The sequence below is a fragment of the Vidua chalybeata genome, chromosome 11, assembly GCF_026979565.1.
Source record: "Vidua chalybeata isolate OUT-0048 chromosome 11, bVidCha1 merged haplotype, whole genome shotgun sequence".
Classification (NCBI taxonomy): Eukaryota; Metazoa; Chordata; class Aves; order Passeriformes; family Viduidae; genus Vidua; species Vidua chalybeata.
Window position 1 is genome coordinate 21,154,602 of NC_071540.1, and position 21,095 is coordinate 21,175,696.

Genomic DNA, 21,095 nt, shown 5'->3' on the forward strand with positions numbered 1-21,095 from the left:
CTTGGGGAGGTGGGTTAGTGGTGGCCTTGGCGGTTCTGGGTTAATGGTTGGACTTGATGATCTTAAGGCTCTTTTCCAACCCAAGTGATTCTTCAATTCTATGAATTATTGGCTTTGTCGGGATAACCAACCAGGTTGTGAGGACTTGCAGCCCCAACTCTTTGAAAGCTGTGGATCAATGTTGTTTGGATGTTTCTTTCACCAGCAGGCAGGGCTGGCTTGTTAATTCTGCTCCCACTGCAGAGGCGTTGGATGTGGCCGTGTGTCCAGATGGAAACAGTCTGGCACAGAGCAGAACGCTGGAAGAAGTCAGAACTGAGCTTGGGCTTTTGTTTGGTAAAGCCTCACGGCAAAAGAGGAAGAGAGATGTAAGGTGTTCAGGATTTGGCAAGACTGGTATCTTGCTCATCAGACCATTTTTGCCAGTGAAACAACTCCACTGTGAGCAGGGTGTGTGCTGAAACACAGCTTGGTCTCACCTGGGGAGGTGCAAAATATGACATGCTATGCGAAAAAGAAAAATTAGTTTGTAATTGCTTCATTAAAATGTTGAACTTGGCAAATAAATATCAGTATTTTCAGGTTGGTTTTTTTTTTTTTTTGGTTAGGAATTGCATAAGAGAAATCCCAAGGCTGTAAAATGCTGGCAGGAAAACCCCAACTAGAAATCATTCTTCACACTGTGCATCCATGTTCCCTGTTATGCTCAGGTTTTGGCACATAAGTACCATTTTATCCTAATATCTCAAGCCTTGTTGCAGAGTTTTCAGCACTTCCCTTAGGCTGGCAGGTATCTTGCTGCTTTCTGGCACCTTAATGAATGTGAGAGAGCTGGGATCCCTGTCTTCTGTTTAACTTAAAAGGTAGAAGCATTTTACGGAACTGGGAATTGAAACTCTTGGTATTGCCACTCGAATCGCCAGCCAGTGTTGCTGAAGAAATTTGAAAAGATCTTTCTATTCTAGAAAGTAACTCTTCACATATTTGTGTGATAGCAGGTGTTGTAGACATCACATGAAGTGACAACATGCTCCTGCCACCTTGTTTTACCCTCTTCTGTGGCTGTCCTGCTTGCCAAGCGAGGCAGCGTGTGCTCACCTAATTGCAGGCAGTATCATAATTCATATGCATAAAGGCACAAAATTAAAGTTGCTTTGGCAACATACATTCTGTTCTTCCTTAATTTTTGAATTCTTGATCCTAGGCAATTATTTTTATCATGTCTCTCCATTTGCAATTTCCTAAGTGTTACCCAAGTGCTGTGCAGCACGCCAGGTGCGCGGAGGCAGCACAGAAAGCTTTGCTGCTCCAGATTCATCGTGTCGGCGCTTGAGAGGGTCACGGTGGCTGCCTCGCACCCCCTGCCCGGGCTCCTGCTCCTGGGAGCTTTGAGCATACCTGTTCCCAGGGACCTCCAAGGTCCCTGCCCAAGCTATTCTGTGTCTCTCTGACGGTGAAGTTGAGTTGGCTGCTCGCTCACCTCTGGTGTGGCCATCCCTGGTTTTCAGGCTGGAACAAGTGGCATCAAGAGCCATCGCTGAGACAGGAGCCTCTCGGCCGGCCTGCACACCGCACTGGCCAGGCGTTGTCCTTCTGAGGACGCTGCAGAAGGCCAGGCTGAGCGTGCCAGGAGGGCTCTGGGCAGAGTGTCTGAGCACACTGTTAGTCCTGTGCTGTCCTTGTCGTCCCCCACCTCTGTCCTTTTTGGCCTTCCTGAGCCCCTGGCACCCTGGAGCTGAGTGAGGGCCTGAGCGCTTCCCTGTGCCACGCAGCTGGGCAGGGGAGGGCAGCCTGCAGGGACTGTCGGCCAGGTAACGGCTGTGGGTGAAATGCATCTGCCTGTATCTTCTCCCTGTCCTCAGCGCCCTCTTTTCCATGGTGCCGTGTGGGTCATTAGCTGAGGGAACAGTTTCTCACTGTCGCTTTCTCCTTTTGTTTTCCTCCTTCCTCATTGCTTCTAGTCTTGGTTTACTGCCAAACAGCCTCTTGTGAAAGGGCCGCCTAATTAACCCTGTGCTAATTAACAATTTAAAATTACACAGCACGGCTGTTCATATTTAATTCTCGGGAAGCCTGGGCAACAGCAGGAGCCCCCTCCTCCCTCCCGCTCCATCCCTGCTGCCCGCACTGCTTGCCAGTGTCCCCAGGGGAGGAAGCAGCCCGGTGCCGCAGGCTGGGGGTGCCCAGGAGCCCCAGCCTGCCAGGAGTTGCAGGGTGTCGCTTTAGGACCAGCCACTCCTTGGTGGAAGCGTTGCTGGAAACGGAATGTCTGTCCCTTTGGGGACGGGGCTGGAAGGAGGTGGCAGGGCGATGCAGGGACCGACTCCACGCGTGTTCTGCACGCGTGGCTGCCAGCTGCCAGGCCCGGCTGGTAGGAACGTGGCAGAAGTGGGGGCACACGGTGTTGTGCTGTCACCTGCATCTGCCACGCAGGCGTAGCTGCACTCTGGGCTGCTGTGGTGCCAGTCGGCTCCAAGGGGCTCTGTGGTGCTGTGGGACAGGCTGTGGGCATGGCAGTGGTGGGATGTGAGGCTGCAGAAGGGAGCAGGAGAGCCCTTCCTTGCCACTGGGGCAGTGTGAGAGCACAGAGTCTCTGGCACTCAGGCTGTTCTCTCTGTAACTGGAGTTCATTGATTTTACGGGAAACCATGTTTACAGACAGAGTGCTGATCGACCTGACGAGTTGACTTCTGCCTCCTTAAGTAAGAACTACCTTTTCTTATTGACTGGCTGATAAACAGAGCAGAGAGGGCGACAGGGGGAGCGAATGGGAGGTGTGGAGCACACCACTGTCTGTCCATCGGAGCTCTGACACGCTGTGTCTGTCCCCACACAGGTGGCCTAGGGGGTGGTCCAGGGTGGTGGAAGACAGGGGGCCCAGTAGTGGACTAATAACTGCATTGTGCTCTTGCTTAGAACCTGGTTTGCTATAGCAAGGAAATTGCTGTTTTCAGTTTGAACAGATGATTCCTGCAGCTTCTGTGTGAATAGAAACAAATATTTTCATGCCTTGTGCTTCCTTTAGGAACAGCTCTGATAGTGACTGAACCATCAGAAGAGCTTGGGCTTGTGCAGGGGCTCAGCCTGTGTCCAGGGCTTGGGCTGGCCATTTTGGCTCTGGGTTTTTCCACGTGCCCTGTAAGGGCTCCTCTCTGTTGAGGAGAGGAGATTCCTTTGGCATAGCACATCTTGAGCTGGTTAACTTGGAGTGAGTGGGGGAGAGCTGTTAAAGCAAGCCAAGGCAGAAAAGCCCACCAATTAATTGGAGCGTGCGGGTCTGCCTGGCCGGGCCGGGCCGGGAGAGAGATTGGCTTTCCTGTCAATAAACAAGTCCCCAGTGCAGCATCAAAGCTGCAGTCCTTTATCAATCGCAGCCTCCTCTTCCCGCATGTTCCTGTAACTTACCAAGCATTTATTACATTGATTTTCCAATCAGGCTGTTAACCCTCCCGCCCCTCCAGCCCTGCTAACCCTTCTGGCCTGGCTGTCAGTCAGGCATCTCCTGCCAGTCAGGAGCTCTTGATGGCAGAACCGCTGTGACCCTGGCTGTGTCTCACCTGGCTGTGTGTCCCAGGGGCTGGCTCTGCTGGCCTGCACAATGATCCAGGTCTAAAAGAATGGGTAGGGTGTGGTCATCCCATATTGTGCCTTGAAGTCTGCATAGATTTTCCTAAAACTTCACTTGGCAAAAGTACAAGGCTTATGGAGTTTCTTTTTCCTCACTTCCCCTGAATAAATCTGTTTTGGTTTAATTTGGTTTGCAGTTGCTAGTGCAGAAGTAGCAGTGACAAGGGAGAGAGTAGGCATGTTGTGGGAAGGTGAATGTGCAGCCTCAACACAGAAGGATCTGGGATCAGTGATCCAGGGAGAGAGCTGGTGCAGCAGGAGCTGTTACATGGCTGGAGCATATTTTAGGCTAGGGGAATAAAACTGGTTGACTAAACCCAGAGCTTTTTGGCAGCAGGATACTGCTTTTCCTTCTTGTTCTGCTCAGTGCACCAGATTACTGTTGCTGCAGAGCAAATCCCTGTTTATTCCCAGTGCAACTGTAGAGGCAGCTGTGTATGGCATAGAATCCAGGGAAGGTGAGACTGGAGGTGCTGTGGAGTAATGTTGTGTGTGATCCCATTGGGTGCTGTCTCTTGCACCTGTGTGTCCTTCTGCAGGCATCCTTGCACATGGGCTTTGAGAGTATGACTTTGCCTTCTGGGGTACTTGTAAATGCTTTTTCTTCGAGGTATACTGGAAGTCAAATTTAAAGAGAAAGTACTAACACATTAGAGAAATCAGCAGAAGCGTGGATGGCTTTGTGTAGTAAAGGAAAATAAACTGGGAGATAGTGAAACCTGAAAAAATATGCTGATTGTCACTCTGTTTTCTTTTGTTTGAGCTAATTCAGGTAGTTCACACAGGGCTGCTGTGGCACATCACTGGCTTTGCAGGTGGCTGAACCTCTGGCAGGTTTCCAGTTCTCTTCACATTTTCTGTATGAGTTGAAGTGGGCTCCATTAGGATTGCAGGGCTCCATTGCTGTGTTGGAGTCGTTGGCCACGTGCTGCGGAAAGGGTCACGATGACAGGGGTCCCTGGACGTCGGCCGTGGTCAGCAGCCCAGGCCCGCTGACTGCCGGGCAGTGGGTGGGAATCCTCCAGTCACACTGGTTTTGGTGGAATGGAGGCAGTGGAAGGGTGTCCTCCTCTCCCAGGACTGCACCCACTGTTTGTCTCCAGGGGTGAGAGGAAGCAATCCATGCACGAGGCTGTGCCCTGCAGGATCTCTGGGAGGTTCCTGGAGCATGGTGGGCCGGCCACTTTCCAATCCCCAGGATGCACCCTTGTCAGATCTGGAATTTCCTGTTTGGTTTGTCTCCTGACATGTCTCTGTTTAAACTGTCCAGACCGGAGCAGTTACGTCTCCTGTGCACACTGAGCACTGTTACTCCAAAGTCGCTGTGAGCTGCTCTGGGTCGTGTGGGCTCCCGTTGAGGTGCATGTGTGGTAGCCATGGGTCTGTGTTTCCCTAGCCATTAGCAGAAGGGTGACACCCAGAAAAACAGCATCTGCCTTAGCGGGGGAGCCAGAGAATACCAGAGTTGTAAAGCCACAGAACTGTTTTGTTGTCGTATCTTGTTTCTGTCACAAGCTTTCCCATGATGTTTTGTTTTCTGAAGACCCAAGGCCTTGGGGGTGACAGTGCAGGTCCCACAATCTTCCTGCTGGCTCCCTTTAGGAGACACATTAAGGAGGTCTCTTGCCACTTTCCAGGCCCATTCCCTTGCCAAGTTTTCCTCTTGCGTTGCTGCTGCCAACACGTTTCCATCGCTCATTCCCAGCAGTACCTTGCCCAAGGCTGGGCTGCCTGTCCCTGGAGCCCGTCTTGGCACACCAGCCCCCGCTTTGGTCCTGAGAAGCGGGGTCAGCAGCCCTTGTGGTGGTGGGGTCTTTACGGGAGCACCCTGACTCACCTGCCTCTCTCCTTCTGTCCCCACCCGCAGGTCGGAGCCGTACCGGGTGCAATGAGCGCTCCGTGCCGGCCCTGCCATGGAAGGCTGTGACTCGCCCGTCATCCCCGGGAAGGACAATGGGTGCGGCATTCCTCAGCACCAGCAATGGACTGATCTCAACAGCGCGCACCTCCCTGACCCGGCCGGCAGCATGGAGCAGCCCGCGGCGGAGAGCTGCAGCCCCCTGGACAGCCTGAGGGTCCCGTTCCCCGAGCGCGGCCCCGAGAGCAGCGCGGCGGGCCCCGGCTCCGAGCCCGCGGGCCAGGTGAGCTGCGGGCAGTGCGCGGCCTCCTTCGCCGGCCTGCAGAGCTACATGGAGCACCGCTGTGCCGGCGCCCGCCCGCCCCCGCCGCTGCGGGGGGAGAGCGGGAGCGACAGCAGCGAGGACGGCGAGGAGGAGAGCGACGTGGAGAACCTGGCCGGCGAGATCGTCTACCAGCCCGACGGCTCAGCCTACATCGTGGAGAGCCTCAGCCAGCTGGTGCAAAGCGGGGGTGCCGGCGGCAGCGGGACTCTCCCCTCGCTGCTCCCGAACTCTCTGCCCAAGCAGGGAGAGCCCTCTGCTGCCGCTCCCGTCTACCCACAGATCATCAACACTTTCCACATAGCCTCATCCTTCGGGAAGTGGTTTGAGGGCTCAGACCAGGCCTTCCCGAATACCTCAGCCCTGGCGGGCATCAGCCCCGTCCTGCACAGCTTCCGCGTCTTCGATGTGCGACATAAAAGCAACAAGGATTACCTGAACAGCGACGGTTCTGCCAAAAGCTCCTGCGTATCCAAAGATGTTCCCAACAATGTGGACCTGTCCAAATTCGATGGCTTTGTGCTCTATGGGAAGAGGAAGCCCATCCTGATGTGTTTCTTGTGCAAGCTCTCCTTTGGGTATGTCCGCTCGTTCGTGACCCATGCCGTGCACGACCACCGAATGACTCTGAGTGAGGAGGAGCGGAAAATTCTTAGCAATAAGAACATCTCCGCTATCATCCAAGGGATAGGCAAAGACAAGGAACCCCTTGTCAGCTTTCTGGAACCAAAAAACAAAACCTTTCAGCACCCTCTCGTTTCCGCAGCTAACCTCATAGGCCCTGGACACAGTTTTTATGGTAAATTCAGTGGCATTTGCATGGAAGGTGAGCAGGCCCTCCAGGCCGGGGCGGCCGGTGGAGCTGAGCCGCCGCCAGCAGCGGGTGTCCTGGCCCCCAGTGCACTCCTCAACCTGGGTGGGCTGACCAGCTCAGCTCTGAAGACTCCCATTACCTCAGTCCCCCTGGGCCCGCTGGCTTCCAGTCCCACCAAATCCTCAGAGGGGAAGGACCCTGGGGTGGCAGGGGGGGAGAAACAGGAGGGGGACGACCAGGACAGCCTCTCGGAAAAGGTGGAGCCAGCCGAGGAGGTGGAAGAGGAGGAGGAGGAGGATGTGGAAGAGGAGGAGGAGGAAGAGGAAGAGGAGGAAGAGGAAGAAGATGAGGATGATGAGGGTTGCAAAGGACTATTTCCAAACGAGTTGGAGGATGAACTGGAGGACCGGCCCCAGGAGGATGTTGGGGCTGTGGCAGGCAGTGGCAGCAGCAAAAAGGACCTTGCTCTCTCAAACCAAAGCATTTCTAACTCTCCCTTAATGCCTAACGTGCTCCAGACCCTGTCACGGGGCACGGCTTCTACTAGTTCTAATTCTGCTTCTTCCTTTGTCTTTGATGGTGCAAACAGGAGGAATCACTTAAGCTTTAACAATGAGGGCGGCGGAGCCAGTGTGGCCGAGGGCAGCAGGAGGCTGGACTTCATCGATGAAAGTGCCAATAAAGACAATGCCACAGCACCAGAACCAAATGAGAGTGCAGAGGGCGAGGACGGGAGCTACATCTCCCATCACCAGCATGCTGGCCCCCTCTGTGAACTTGGGGGTGGGGAGTGCCCCTCGGGGAGCGGCGTGGAGTGCCCAAAGTGCGACACGGTCCTGGGCTCCTCGCGGTCGCTGGGTGGCCACATGACTATGATGCATTCTCGCAACTCATGTAAGACACTCAAGTGTCCCAAGTGCAATTGGCACTACAAGTACCAGCAGACGCTTGAGGCGCACATGAAGGAGAAACATCCTGAGCCGGGTGGCTCCTGCATCTACTGCAAGAGTGGGCAGCCGCACCCGCGGCTGGCGCGGGGTGAGAGCTACACCTGTGGTTACAAGCCCTTCCGCTGCGAGGTCTGTAACTACTCCACAACTACCAAAGGCAACCTCAGTATTCATATGCAGTCCGACAAGCATCTCAACAACATGCAGAACCTGCAGAACGGAGGGGGAGAGCAAGTCTTCAGCCACACCGCGGGGGCAGCGGCGGCGGCTGCTGCTGCCGCGGCAGCCGCCGCCGCCAACATCGGTAGCACCTGTGGGGCTCCCTCCCCCACCAAACCAAAAACCAAACCCACGTGGCGGTGCGAGGTGTGCGACTACGAGACCAACGTAGCTAGAAACCTTCGGATTCACATGACCAGTGAGAAGCACATGCACAACATGATGTTGCTTCAGCAAAACATGTCCCAAATCCAGCATAACCGGCACCTAGGCCTCGGCAGCCTGCCGTCCCCGGCCGAGGCCGAGCTCTACCAGTACTACCTGGCGCAGAACATGAACCTTCCCAACTTGAAGATGGACAGCACTTCCTCAGATGCACAGTTCATGATGGGGGGGTTCCAGCTTGATCCCACCAACCCCATGGCAACGATGGCTCCATCTCTAGGTGAGGCTGAAGGGGTTTCCACCATGTTCATGTGAGACCCCCAGCAAAGGCAGCCCATGAGCTACCTTTGTGTGGTGGTCGAGCACGGAGGCTGCACAGTGCAGATTTCTCATCTGTGTTCACCCAGAGCAGTTTTTCCTCATCTCGTGGCTTTTCTAGTACATTTTCCAAGAGTTTTCATAGCAAGTTAATGGAACAGCAGACACTGGTTACGGATGCCGTGGTGCTGAATGTTCTTCCTCGTTGTGGAAAGCATCCTAACTACAGTGTTTCCGGAGAAGTTCTCCTGGGTTTGGTGAGGAGTGGGAGTAGTTTGGTGGATAGCTTTGAGGGAAGGAGCAGTCACCTGCTGGCACTCCCAAAGGCAGGTGTATTTGTTCGGGGTTGGTTGTTCCACACTGTGTTGCCTTGAAAAGACAAGGTAAGCAGGTTTGAGAGGGGTGGAAGGGGTGGTGTTCCTCTGCTGCCAGTGACCGACAGGATTGGAGGCTTTTGAAGCTCAGAGCCCCTCACTACTGAAGCACGGGGCAGTTGTAATAAGTTGGGAGTGTTTTAACTGAAGCCCCTCAAGTAAATGACAGGGCCTTGGATGTCCATGAGCTGCCTGGAGAGCAGTTTGTGAGCTGTGCACTTGATGGTTGCAAGTCTCACTCTGAGGGTTGCAGAGGGAGGCCCTGCCTGTGCTAAATAAGCACTTGACACCAGGTTGGCCCTTTTGACTCGGATACACACGCTATGAGCTTTGTGAGAAATGAAACAGATCTTTCCCATTCTTACACCTTGGTCCAAAACTGAGCAGAGCATTCATAATTCAGAAGAAGAGTCTGCTTTTGGGTTTTTCCTGCATGGTGACTTCAGGAGAGAGTGTCTTAAAGAGCGCTTGATTCGCAGCAAATAAGTTGCAACATAGGAAATGAAAAGTTAAGGAAATAACATCTTTTTGATTAACTGAGGAATTGTTGACCTGGTTCCTTTCATAGGATTGTTAAGCTGAGCTGTGACATCAACTCAAGGTAAAATACCAAAAAGCTGTATAAAGGGCATCAATGTCTTAAACACAGAAAAGGAGAGCAAAGTGGCCCAGGAGTCCTGGTTTGTGTTTGCTCAGAATCTCTCTGCATCTCTCAGCTGCTCTGATGTGAGTAGTTGTGCTCAGTAGCTGTGAGTGAGCAGAGTTGAGCTCTGGTTTGAAGAGTCAGCCTGACAAACACAGGGTCCTCCTGGCTCTCCGTGACATGCTCTCACACCCTCTTTATTGGTTTCTGTCTTTACATTGTCAAAACTGTTTTCAGAAGATTCTTCACCATTTTGAACTCCTGGACAAGAGATGAGATATAACAGTGCAGGAGTGGCACTTCTCAGGTCGTTTCTGTCCATGTCCTGTTCTACACTGCTGCCAACTTGTGATAGCAGTGCGGTGACCTCCCTGTGATGCGGCCAGCACCTGGGCTTGTGACTGTTGACCTTTGTTTTATGTGGTAGAGACTCTGCGTAGCTACTGCACGAGGTAGCATTTGCTTCTCCAGGGAGGCAAAAAAAAACAGAATGGAGTGTTAACGCTGTTCTTGAAATAGCCACAGAAACTTCCAGTGTGGTGCTATGGAATTCTTCATCCTCTCAAAGTCTGTAGGGTTTTTCTTGCCACCTTTAATGGGCAGAGGGCTGGATGATCCTTCAGCAAGAGGGTAGCAAGGGTGATAGCAGTCCGTTGCCAGCCTTCTATGCTGGCTGCAGTAACTTTTTTCTTCAGCTCTGGTGCAGACCGGCAACACAGAGGAGTGGGCGAAGGGAGACACGATCTGCGTGTGGTCTCACTGTGTGTTTGTGGGTACACAGGTGGCACTTGGGAGCAGCTTTTGTTCTGCTCTGTGTTCATCTTCTGGAATTCAGCCTTTCTGACCTCTTCTTGCCCTTTTTTCTTTGTGCAGTGGGTGGCGAGATCCCGCTGGACATGCGTTTGGGAGGTGGACAGCTGGTGTCTGAGGAGCTCATGAACTTGGGTGAAAGCTTCACGCAAACCAATGACCCGTCGCTGAAGCTCTTCCAGTGCGCCGTGTGCAACAAGTTCACTACGGATAATTTGGACATGCTGGGGCTCCACATGAACGTGGAGCGAAGCCTCCCCGAGGACGAGTGGAAGGCGGTGATGGGGGACTCGTACCAGTGCAAGCTGTGCCGCTACAACACGCAGCTCAAGGCCAACTTCCAGCTCCACTGTAAGACGGACAAGCACGTGCAGAAATACCAGCTGGTGGCACATATCAAGGAGGGGGGCAAAGCCAACGAATGGAGGCTCAAGTGCGTGGCCATTGGGAACCCAGTCCACCTGAAATGCAATGCCTGCGACTACTACACCAACAGTCTGGAGAAGCTACGTCTTCACACTGTGAACTCGAGGCACGAAGCCAGCCTGAAGCTCTATAAAGTAAGGGTCAGCTTTGCTTCATCTTCTTTCGTTTTCCAAGGAAAATCTAAGTTGAGCCGCAATGCACTGTGGTCCTTTGGAGATGAGCTGCTGAGAGCTCTCCATTGGCCCCCAGTCTCACTGCGTGCTGCAGCTCTTCAGCCTGTGTTCTGTTAGCAGCTGTGGTTGTCCAGGCTTCAAGGCAGTAGATGCTCACGCCACAGTGCTTTAGAGGGGGCTTGTGTGTCTCATGGCACTGCAGCTGTGGTAGTCTGCACAGAAATGGAACAATCCCTGTCAGAAAGTTGTGCGAGGTGACACTTGCCTGTGTTTGTTGGCTCTTTCCCACAGAGTTTGTCGCTTTGTGTCGCCTGGAGGCTGTCGGTGTGGTCGGTGTGCTGGTGCTGGCAGCGGGCGGGTGGCGGGGCCGTGGCTCAGTGCTGCTGTGCTCTGTGTTCCCAGCCCGTGCTGGGACCTGTGAGCAAAGTGCTGCTGGTGCTGGGGAGGGAGGAGGCTGCGAGCGGAGCCCGGCGCCTCGGAGGCACTGCGTGTTCCCATGCACAGCGCCCTTTGGGCTGTCGCTGCCATCTTGTTGTCTTTTCCTCCCACCCCCCTCGTTCTGTGTTGTCTTCAGAACCATTATAACCATCTTCTCTTTCCTGTCTCATTCGTCTGGTCCCAGCCCCCTCCCCTCGCTGCCCGAACCCTGTGGGCTGTAACCCAAGAGGAGCTCCGGATACAGTAAATAGTCCTTTCACTCGTGCAGCAGAATTGCTCCAGACGTTTCTATTGATTTTCACTGGACTTAAAGCTTCACCTTTTTCTCTAATCATCCCATAATAGCTTTAGTATGAACAATCAGGTACGAATTGCCATAAATCTCAGCAGCCGCATCCCCTCCATTCACACGTGCTCTCTGCTCATTGTCTGCTGTTCCTCACAGGTTTTTTTGTATTTTCTGTCCTCTTCCTTTTCTTCTTGCGTTCCCCCAAATGTGCTGAGGTTTCTTTATGTACACACAGAGTGTACCTTGCACTTTTTAATTGTTTATTTGAAAACTTTTCTTTATGTAATGGGAATTTAAGACCTGGCATTGAACTCTATAGTACCCACCCACATCACAGTGTAGACACGTTTTCAAAACTCCTGGATTTTTCCTAGGAATTAGCAGTTCCAGCCAATTCAGGGAGGAAGGTTATAACCAGGAGCATCACATAAGGTCTACCTTGAGCTGTGGTTGTTGGACCTACCTGGAATTGGTGGGGAGCTGCTCAGAGCAGGGTTGTGTTTCTCTGAGCTCATTGTTGAGTCTAGGATGGCTGTGACAGTGATTGTTCCATCTTGAGCTGGGATCCAGCCTCACCCATCAGAGTCTGGCTCTGGAAATGATCAGGTCTACACATACACCTCTGCTCTGGCATGCAGGAGGCCTGAGAGAGTTACACAGCTTGGAAACTGGGGGCAGCAGAGTCCCCATGAGACTTCAAGAACCCAGCTGAGGAAACTGAATCTCCTTTGTGGAGGTCAGTTTGGGGTACAAGAGAGTTGTTTGAAAGCTGTATTATGATTTTTTTTTTTTTTGCACATAATGTTATTCTTTTAACTATACATTGCAAAGGTTTAAAGTTTTCTTTGTCCAGGCCCTTCATCTACAGTGGGTTCCAATGGGGAAAAACAATTGAGGCACTAGAATTCTCTTACTGAGGGGAAAGAAAAGGGTAAAAAAAGAAGAAACGGGGAAAAAAACCCACCAGCATCGAGGGACAGGCATAAGTTCTTGTAATGAAGATTGCTAGGATGTTTTGTTTGGGCAGGCAAAGAGAAACTGTCAGTTTTCAGATTTATGGGAGCCCTGGGCAGTCTCAGTGCTGCTCCAGCCCTGTGTTGCCTCTGACACAACAGCAGTGAAACACCAGCTGAGGGATAACACATTTCAGAGTAATGGATTCCTTTGGAATGCTCCATATATTGGCCTTCAAGTATGGCTGGATAAAGCTTGGAGCAGGGGTTGGTGGATGGCTGGATTCACGGTGTCTTGCCTCAGCATAGCTGGAATCAGGGATTGATTTAATGGGAAAGCTCTCTGGATGAGGCATGGATCAGACTGCAGCAGGCTCTCCGGGCCTTGGAGCAGCTGTAATGCCATGTCTCTGCTGATAACTGAAGGGATGCAGCGGCAGTGGGGGGAGTTCACAGAATGGTTTCTCTTCTCTCAGGCCTTGGTGTGGTCTGCAGTAAATTGAGATTGATTGGATGTTATTTTTCCTCTTGCTAATGTAATCCATTAGCCTGGCACATGCATAATCAGTTTAGAGCACAGTTAACTGGATGTAATCGAGTTCTTCCCTGCCTGCTGGAGAAAATCCTCTCCAGATGCTGCTGGGTGAGAGCACACACTGGGCTTATCACACACAATCCTCCTTATTCTGCTGCTTTTGCCATTTTTTTCCTAAATCACATGTTATTGGCTGCTTGCACTGCCCAAGTGCCACTTCTGTCAGTGTTACTTGCTGCCAGAAAATGTGATCTGGAGACACTGTCAGTCCATAGTCGGGTCAACCTTTTAGTTTTCTCTTGCAACACTCCCAGTGCGGGGGAGAAGGTCTGGTCTTCTGCTGCCATCTTCGTCCTGCACATGGCAATAGCTTCTGTCAGGCCTCTTCCCTGTCAAGGGTAAGGGGAGGGGAATGCCAAAAAAACTGGAAGGGTCTGGTAACCTTTCCTTTATTGTTGTGTTCTCCCAGTTCCTTGCTGTCCCCCTAAAATTCTGTGACTGAAGTGGAAATGCTGTTGTTATCTGGCCCTTGCTGGGGGAACGTGGTGCCTGTGCCTTTCCTGCGACTGCTGACCACCTTGGGTGACTGAGGGGCTTTATATCCTGAGCAACTCCCTGGAAAGCAAGAGTGCCATTGTCAGTGCATGGCAGTACATTTTTGGGACGGATGTTCTGGCTTGAGAAGGGTTTGAAGACCCTGCCTGCCAAGGCTGGGGCGTGGTGTGGCCCGGGTGATGGGTGGCTGTGAGCAGAGGCAAGGGCAGCTCCCTGGAGCTGCAGGTCTCCTGGTGGCCGCAGGGCTTGGCGCCAGGCGTGGCGCAGAGCAGCAGCATTCCTCACATCTGGAAGAGGCTGGGCACAAGCTCCCAGCCTCTAATGCACAGGTGGAGTTTCCACAAAGAATTAATCTGCTTGAGAAGGAGTCAGGTTTGGACATTTCCTACAACTTCCTGACGATCTCTGGTTCAGAATGTGCAGCTCAGAAGAAGTTTAAACAAAGAACTACTGAAGAAACACGCTGCTGGCCAGACTGCCAGCAAGTGCCTTCAATGAGTTCATTCAGTGTCTTCCTTTTCAGTGTTTCCAAGTGCTGCGTTCACTTTTTTAGGGACTAGGGAGTCTGAAGGAGAGGGTTTGGGTTATGTGGTGCTGTGCACAGAGGCTCTTTGTTAGCTAGAGATGCAGAGTGTGCAGGAAAATGACTCTTTAATATTAGTGCTCATGGTGCTAGTGGTGATGAAACTGTGGATCTGTGCTGACTCAGGCAGAAGCAAAGCTGACCTGTGGGAAGGGAAGGAGGATGTGCAGCTGCACACCCAGCAGAAGACCTCAGTTCCACCATGGAGCAGCATTGTCCCATCATGCCTCTCCCACAGGGGCTTGTGTCTCCTTTGCTGGCCACGGGATTCTCAAAGAAACTTGTTGGAAAATCTCCAAAAAGTTTTAATCCCAGAAGATGCATGGAATATAGTATAAAATGTAGTTACAGAATGATGATGATAATTCAAATTCAATGTTCTTCCATAATAGAACAAGGCAAAAAGAGTACCTTCTGTAATAGTAGCTAACTTTGTAGTTAAAATTATGTGAAAATGGGTGAGCTACTGTTGGATACAGTAAAGGGTGTGATGTGTGTGGGTCACAGAGGAGTTACCAAAAAGCACCTTGGGTGCTTGTGTTAAACATAACAGCCCCTGAGAAGACAGAGCAGGGGGAACCTGGCCAAAGTCCAGTGTGATCAAGTAGGAAGGTATTGCATGTGGAGGTCGGGAAAGAGAAGAAGGCCCGTGTCACAGGGAGGGGAAGGAGAGAATTCTTCTCGTGTGTTTAAAAGCAGACTTGAAAGGTGCCTCTGTATGGAGGATAAATCCTGAAGGGTGGTCTCACCTGGAGGAGCCATGAAGGAAAATGTCACTGGCTTAGCAGGACTCTGCCCTGAGAGTTCTGGAGGAGCCCCACAGGAGGGGGCAGAGGCTCCTGGCAGTAGTGTGGGCCAGAAACTGCAAAGCATTACGTCAGCAAAGTGATAGAAACTGTAATAGAAAAGTTTTAGGAGGCATATGGATTAGGAAGAGGAAAAGCAGACTTTTGGAAGAGAGGTTCTTGCAGCACTGTCAGTTGTTTGAAGGAGCCAGCCAGGCTACAGGCAGGACAGGGCTGGACCACAGGGACAGGGGATTCCCAGGGTCTTTGGGAAGATCCTTCATGAGCAAACTGGGGAAGAGGTCTGGGCAGGGGTAGGGAGGTGAAGGATGAGAAAGAGAAGGTAAAGTAAAAACTAACTTTCCACAATGGAGAAAAAGGATTGGAAAGATAACAGGGGGTTTCTTTTTTTTGTAAGAGACCCATAAATGGAGTTAAAAGCAAATTTAAATACCAGCCATAAGGTAAAAATAGTGGACCACTTAGATGTAGCAGTTGCAGAAGAACTTTACAACATCAAGTGATTTCACAGGAAATGACTGATGGAATTTGGTGTCACAGTGTTGGAGGAATGGGGGGCAGACAACCCTACTGGAGGGGGGTGGGGGGAGAAGGGCCAGCTAGGCTTCCTGCTTCCCCACATGTAAAAAAAAAATATGAAAACAAAAAAGGGGGTTAAAGTTACTCTTCCTGCAAGAAAGATGTGGAATTGTTGCCAGTCTCTTTGAAGGCATTGCCTCAATGATCAGTGGGAAGCAGAAGGGCAAGGGGATAATATGTGAGCGGTGTAAATCCTCATTTGGTCTGATGGTTCAAGACTGTGTTAAATTTAAGTTGTTTTAGGAAGGCTTTAAAAAACCCCTAGAAGATACCAGAGAAAGTTGCAGGGATGGCAGATGGCTGAAATGACCTGGGTTAAGACCATTGACTTGGGAGTTGGCTTGACACAGGATTCCAGGGTGGAGGAGAACTTGTGAATTCCATAAATTTCAGTGCTCTGGAAATTGCTGGTTTAATAAAATGCTCCTGCATTTGGATTGGTGTGAGTTAGTATTGCCATAATCCTGTAGTAAGGTCAAGATGAGAGTCTTCTCATCCCATCACTTGGCTGACAGGAGATGCTCCCTGCAGGAGTTCAGTCTAGGAGAGCTCTGGGGACCAGCCCAGGAGCTGGGCTGATTCAATTCTGAAATACCCAGATGATGTCGTGGGCAAAAGGAGATGTGTTTGGGTTTTGATTTTTATCACAGACTTCCTCCCATCTCTGCCTTTTAAGGTTCTTGGAGTAAAGTTGCACAGAGAAAGTCTGTCGTGCTCATTAGGAGGTTTAGAGCTTTGTTAACCTTTGATTACTTGCTGTCTGCCTTCAGTGTGTTTTGGCTTTATTTTTGCAAGTTTATCTCTTGGAATACAGATGCAGCATCAGAGCTCTGAATTACACTCTTGAGCAACACAAATTGTGCCTGAAGCCCATTTAAATTACAGCATATGAGGGACTTTGAGCTGATTTCCTACAAGCAGCTTCACAAAGGAAATAAATACTCATTTGAGTCTCCCTACAAAGTTGTTTTTAAAGATGGTCTCCAAAACCTTTAATTCTGCATCCTCTAGTCTTGGATAAACTCATAATGAAAGGAGCTTATGAACTGCCAGTGTGAGGAGGATGGACCCTTAGGTCCAGTACCTTTGGTCCTGTTGGGATTGACAAAAAGGTGTTGCGATACAAAAAGCTCTCCGTATCAGTTTAACCCTTTGAGACCCCTCCTTCATGGGGCTGCACGTTCCTCTGAGAGACAGATTTCTCCGTGGCACTAAAAGATGTCTTTACCTTCCTTTAGGTATTGAATACCAAAGTCTGTTAGTATACAGGATCACAGAACTTTTCATTTCTTGCACTGCTTTTTGAAAGGATTGGAATCAGAACTGCTGAGAGCACACAGCATTGCTTGCTCTATGTTTTATTTATGGGCCTCTGTCACTTAGGTTTTTCTTTCAAGTTTTCCAGTAAGTGCTGAGCCATGTGCAGCCAGCAGCTTAGTAAAGAAACCACCCTGTAAAAGCAACGTAAATAACAAAGGAGTGAGAGTGCAGCTGGAGCAGGAGCCCTGGTCACGCAGCAGGAACCAGGAGCTCCCCAGAACATGGAGCTAAAAGCCCCCAGTCAAACAGGGTTTAGGAGTCAAAATATTTGTGAGAATGGACTACAAAACCCAACTAAACAAACCAAACACAAGAAAAAAAGAAAACAAATGGAAAAACACCTGGTCAAGCTTTATCCTAATCTATATAAGCTCAGGTTTTCCTGGCTTCTGTAGCTGGCCGTGGGCAGAGCAGCAGGAGGGCTCAGCACAGGGCGGGGAGGGTCTCACAAAGCTGTTCTCAGCCTCAGGTGTCATCTCAAAACAAGGTGTCGTCGTGTTGGAGGGAGTGTCAGTGTGCATCTGACCTTTTCCCATGCATGATGCCAGTTCTGTCTGTGTTTATGGTTCATTCTTTTATCCTGGTGATTTTGGAACATGTGGATGAGTATTTAAATTTCCAAGCAGGAATTTTTCCCATGTGAGGTGATGCTTCTTGTTGGGATGTTCAGGGAGAGGACAAAGTGGTTCTGGCCGAAGGTGCAGGGTGGCTGACAGGCTCTGGCTGACCTTGCCTTGGTGGTACAAGCTGCCAGTGAGCCACTGCCCCTCCCATGCTGGTGTGGGAGGTCACCGCTCTGCAGAGGAGAGCGTGGAAGGAGGGATGCTGGCCCAGATCCAAAAGTCTGGCCTTGTCTTCTGGGTGATCAGCCGCTGTGAGCAGTGGTAGGCACTTACCACTTATCCACTTACTCTCCTGCCTGCAGCTTCAGCTCTGCCGTGGGAAGCTGCAGTCAGGAGACCTGAGAAGATGCTTGTCCAGGACAGGTAATGGGCCTGTTTGTTGTGGCCTTACCCAGCTGGTTCTGTGGTCTTACCCCAGTATGGTTCGTCAGGGTCTTATTCACAGCATCTTTGTCAGGGTCTTTTCCCATCCTGCAGACACCCAACACAGGCAGTTGAAGACGAGCTGGTAGGCCTGGAACAAGTCAAGGTTTGGAGTGCTGGAGCAAGGAGGTAGAGGAGCTGGGAGACAGTTTGGTGTGAGGCTGAAGCAGGCAGGTGGCACTGAAGGCAGGGCGCAAAGCCTGTGCCGAGGAGCTGTGCTCGAGTGGTTCCCCCCGAGGAGCCCGCGCTCCCTCTGGGCCGTCACGTTCCTCTTCGCAGAGGTTGTTAAGGAAACCTCCAGTCAGAGCATTCCCAAGGCTCCTGAGCAGTCACACTCCCAAGGCCAGAGACTTTCACTGCTGGGACCGAAGCCCCTCCAGTGGTGGCTCCAGTGACCCGATGGGTCCCGTGTGACTCCCCACACCCCCCTCACCCAGTCACACCAGGTTTCCTCACTAATTCCACCCCAGGTTTCCCATGGCACAGTCTCAGATGTCTCATTCCATAAAGCTATTTATTCCCGGTGCAGTAACAGAGAAACAGTGTGAGCTGGTGCCTCTGAGGAGGGACCCCCAACAAAAGAACACCTGGGCTTTTATATCCTCGTAGTCTACCCACACACAGGTCTCCAGGTCTTCAGTTCCTGCCCCTGTCTTCTGTCCATCCACCTTGCTGGTGTTACTGGACTCCCATCTCCTTTGTTATCCAAGAGGCTGGCAATTCCCAGTTCCTGCCGTGTCTCTCAGTGTCCATTCACCTGGCAGTGTCACCCATGTTTGTGCCCTTTGTTATCCCAAAGGTTGGCAGCTCATGGCCTCCTGTCCTGGGCTGGAACCCAGAGCTCAATCAGCATTTCAATCTGTGTCTTGAGTCCAGCTGCCTGGACTAGATGGATTCCTCAACACAGGTAATACACCTCGAAGACCTCAGAATGCTCTTAGTTCCTTTTCTAGTTGGGCAGGGTCAGGTTTTCAGTGCCTTGGGTACCAGCCCTGGCCAAGCACCAGTTCTGCAGCTGTAGGCTCGCTGGCGACGACCTCATTAAATAATGGATGGGCATTCATTAGCATCCATTTCTGGCGGGGTCTGGTTTGAAGGCCAGGAAGGGGCCCACAAGGTGCTTTCCCCAACCTGTTCTATGTGACCTGGCTTGGACTGCTGGTTTCTCTTTGGCTGTGCCAGTGCACTGGGCTGCAGGACGCTGTGTTGTCCTTCTCTGGCTTTAATTGAACTGTTCCTAAAGAAACTGTTGCAACAAAGTCCCCAGAATTGCTACAGAAGCAGCATGGGAGGTTCTGTGTTTGCTATCTCATAGGGAATTCATTAAATTACAATAAATAATGTATGCATAGTACATAACTTAATACCATAATGGGCTTTTTCCCCTTCTTGCCAGTCGTAAAAATCCTGCTCCTGCACTGTGACGTGGGCAGCCAAGTTCTGCAAGTCAAATTAGGCAATAAAGTTGCACTTGTGCAACAGGTTCTCTGGAAGTTGAGCCTTGGGGTACGGTTGGGCGGGCTCAGGTAAGCCTGGCTGCAGCTGTTGGGAGATGCTTGGTTCCAGGTGGCTTTGGCAGAGAGGCAAGGCTGGGCGCCTACAGCCCAGGGTGTGGGGCAGAGCCCAGCACGCCGTGCCCCCCGCAGCATCCCTCCTGTTCTGCTTTAAAGCAGGGGCATCCCTGCATCTGGCCACCAAACCATCAGTGCAGTGCAGCTATTCCCATGATCAATCCCGGGTTTCCTCTTTGTCCTGGAGCTTACCTCAGGATTTTTCTGTTCTGCTGAGTTGGCCGTGGCTCAGGTAGAAGTGCAGTGGCTGCTGTGTCCCCCAGCTGTTTGAGCCTGCTGTGACCCCCCGTGTCAGCTGTGGGCTCACAGGCCAGGGAGGTGGGGAGCTGGTTGCAGGAGACAGAGATGTTGTGATTTAACTGGGGAGGATATAAGTGCCTGACTTGTATCCCTGCCTTTCAGCTCTGAACAGACCTGCAGAATGTGCTCAGGCTGATGGACATTCCGGTTCGGGTTCCAGCACACAGCTGTAGCAGCTGGGGCTCTCTGACCCCCTTATAGCCCCTCAGCTGCCCCGTGGCCTCTGGGCTGTCTGGTGCCCCTCATCTGGGCAGCACAGCCCCATCTCACCCACTCTGCTCCTCCGTGTGCTCAGGGAAGGATGGATACAAAGAGAATCACCTGGGGAAGTTTCAGGCAGCAGTAACAAAGCCTGTCTCCACAGAGGGGAGGCTAATTACACAGCTAATTAATCCAACAGATGTCACTTTAAATGCCTGTTTCTTTGTGATTCTGTTGCACACATCATGCTGGTTAAACAGACTTCATGGACCCCGTTCAAAATGCCTGCGCAGGCTGCCGGGAGCTGCCAGGGAGACCCCAGGGTGTCCTGTTCCACAGGGAGGAGCAAGTCCCAGGCAGCCTGGTCTGGCTGCACTGTGCACAGACTGCACATGGGGAAATGCCACGTAATAGCTCTGCTGAGTTAAAAACTCTGAAATAGCAGCTCTGAGGATTGGAGGGGTTGTTTACATTCTTGCTGCAAATATAGGGCTGAGGCAGAGGGGACCTCCTCCCACCACAGGGCTGGGGGCGAGGCAGAGGGGACCCCATCCTGCCTCATCAGCTCTGCTTGGCATGAGGAAAAGAGTTTGGAAACCTGAGCTGCTCTGGTGAGGTCAGCAGTTCAGACCCAAGGCGGTGGAGGGCACAGAATGCTGTCTTGTCTGTCTGTCTGAGGTGAATGTGGTCTGTCTGGTTCCTGCAGCAGTGGGGAGGGCTCCCTGCTCTGCCTCCTCAGGGGAGAGGCAAAATGAACATTTCTTCAATGTTTTCAGCGAGTCTTTGCTCGTGATGGCCCCGCAGAAGAAGGGAGCAGTTCCATAGCCTTGTGTGGGGCTGGTGCTGTGTGCTGAAGGTCACTGGTCACTGTGTGACAGCTCTTGTCAGCCTCTGCTGAGACTCCCCCCGTTCAGCATCTGGCTGCCAGCTCGGGGCGTGGGGACAGCCGTGGCACACAGTGGTGTCAGTGCAGGGGCTCCACCAGTGGATGCTGTGGTACATTCCCCCCCTTGTGTGGTTCTGCAGGCTGGTACCGTTTGGGCAGGGTGTGAACGTGTGTCCCTCACCTGAGGCCAGCCCTGCTGTGGTCAGGTACCGTCACGCTGCCTGGCCATGTCCCCATGGAAAACTGGGCTTGGGAAACGTCCCGTGTTCTGTGTGTCTGCTCTTCTGCCTTGGCCTTTTATTCTACTTGGATACGAGAGGAGTCAGATGGTTCC

General features: G+C 51.8%; 1 protein-coding gene across 5 annotated transcripts in view; it reads left to right on the plus strand.

Annotated features, from left to right (window-relative positions):
- ZFHX3 (zinc finger homeobox 3) overlaps positions 1–21,095 on the plus strand; it is a 448,729-nt gene that overhangs the window by 356,182 nt on the left and 71,452 nt on the right. For 4 of the 5 annotated variants that reach the window (XM_053952496.1, XM_053952497.1, XM_053952498.1 and 1 more), the window contains 2 exons: positions 5,495–8,235; positions 10,164–10,660. In XM_053952496.1, coding sequence (XP_053808471.1) covers positions 5,541–8,235; positions 10,164–10,660 — 3,192 coding nt within the window. In that variant the 5' untranslated portion in view covers positions 5,495–5,540. Of the gene's footprint in view, positions 1–5,494; positions 8,236–10,163; positions 10,661–21,095 lie in introns of those variants that run through there. The other variant, XM_053952500.1, reaches the window with a different exon arrangement.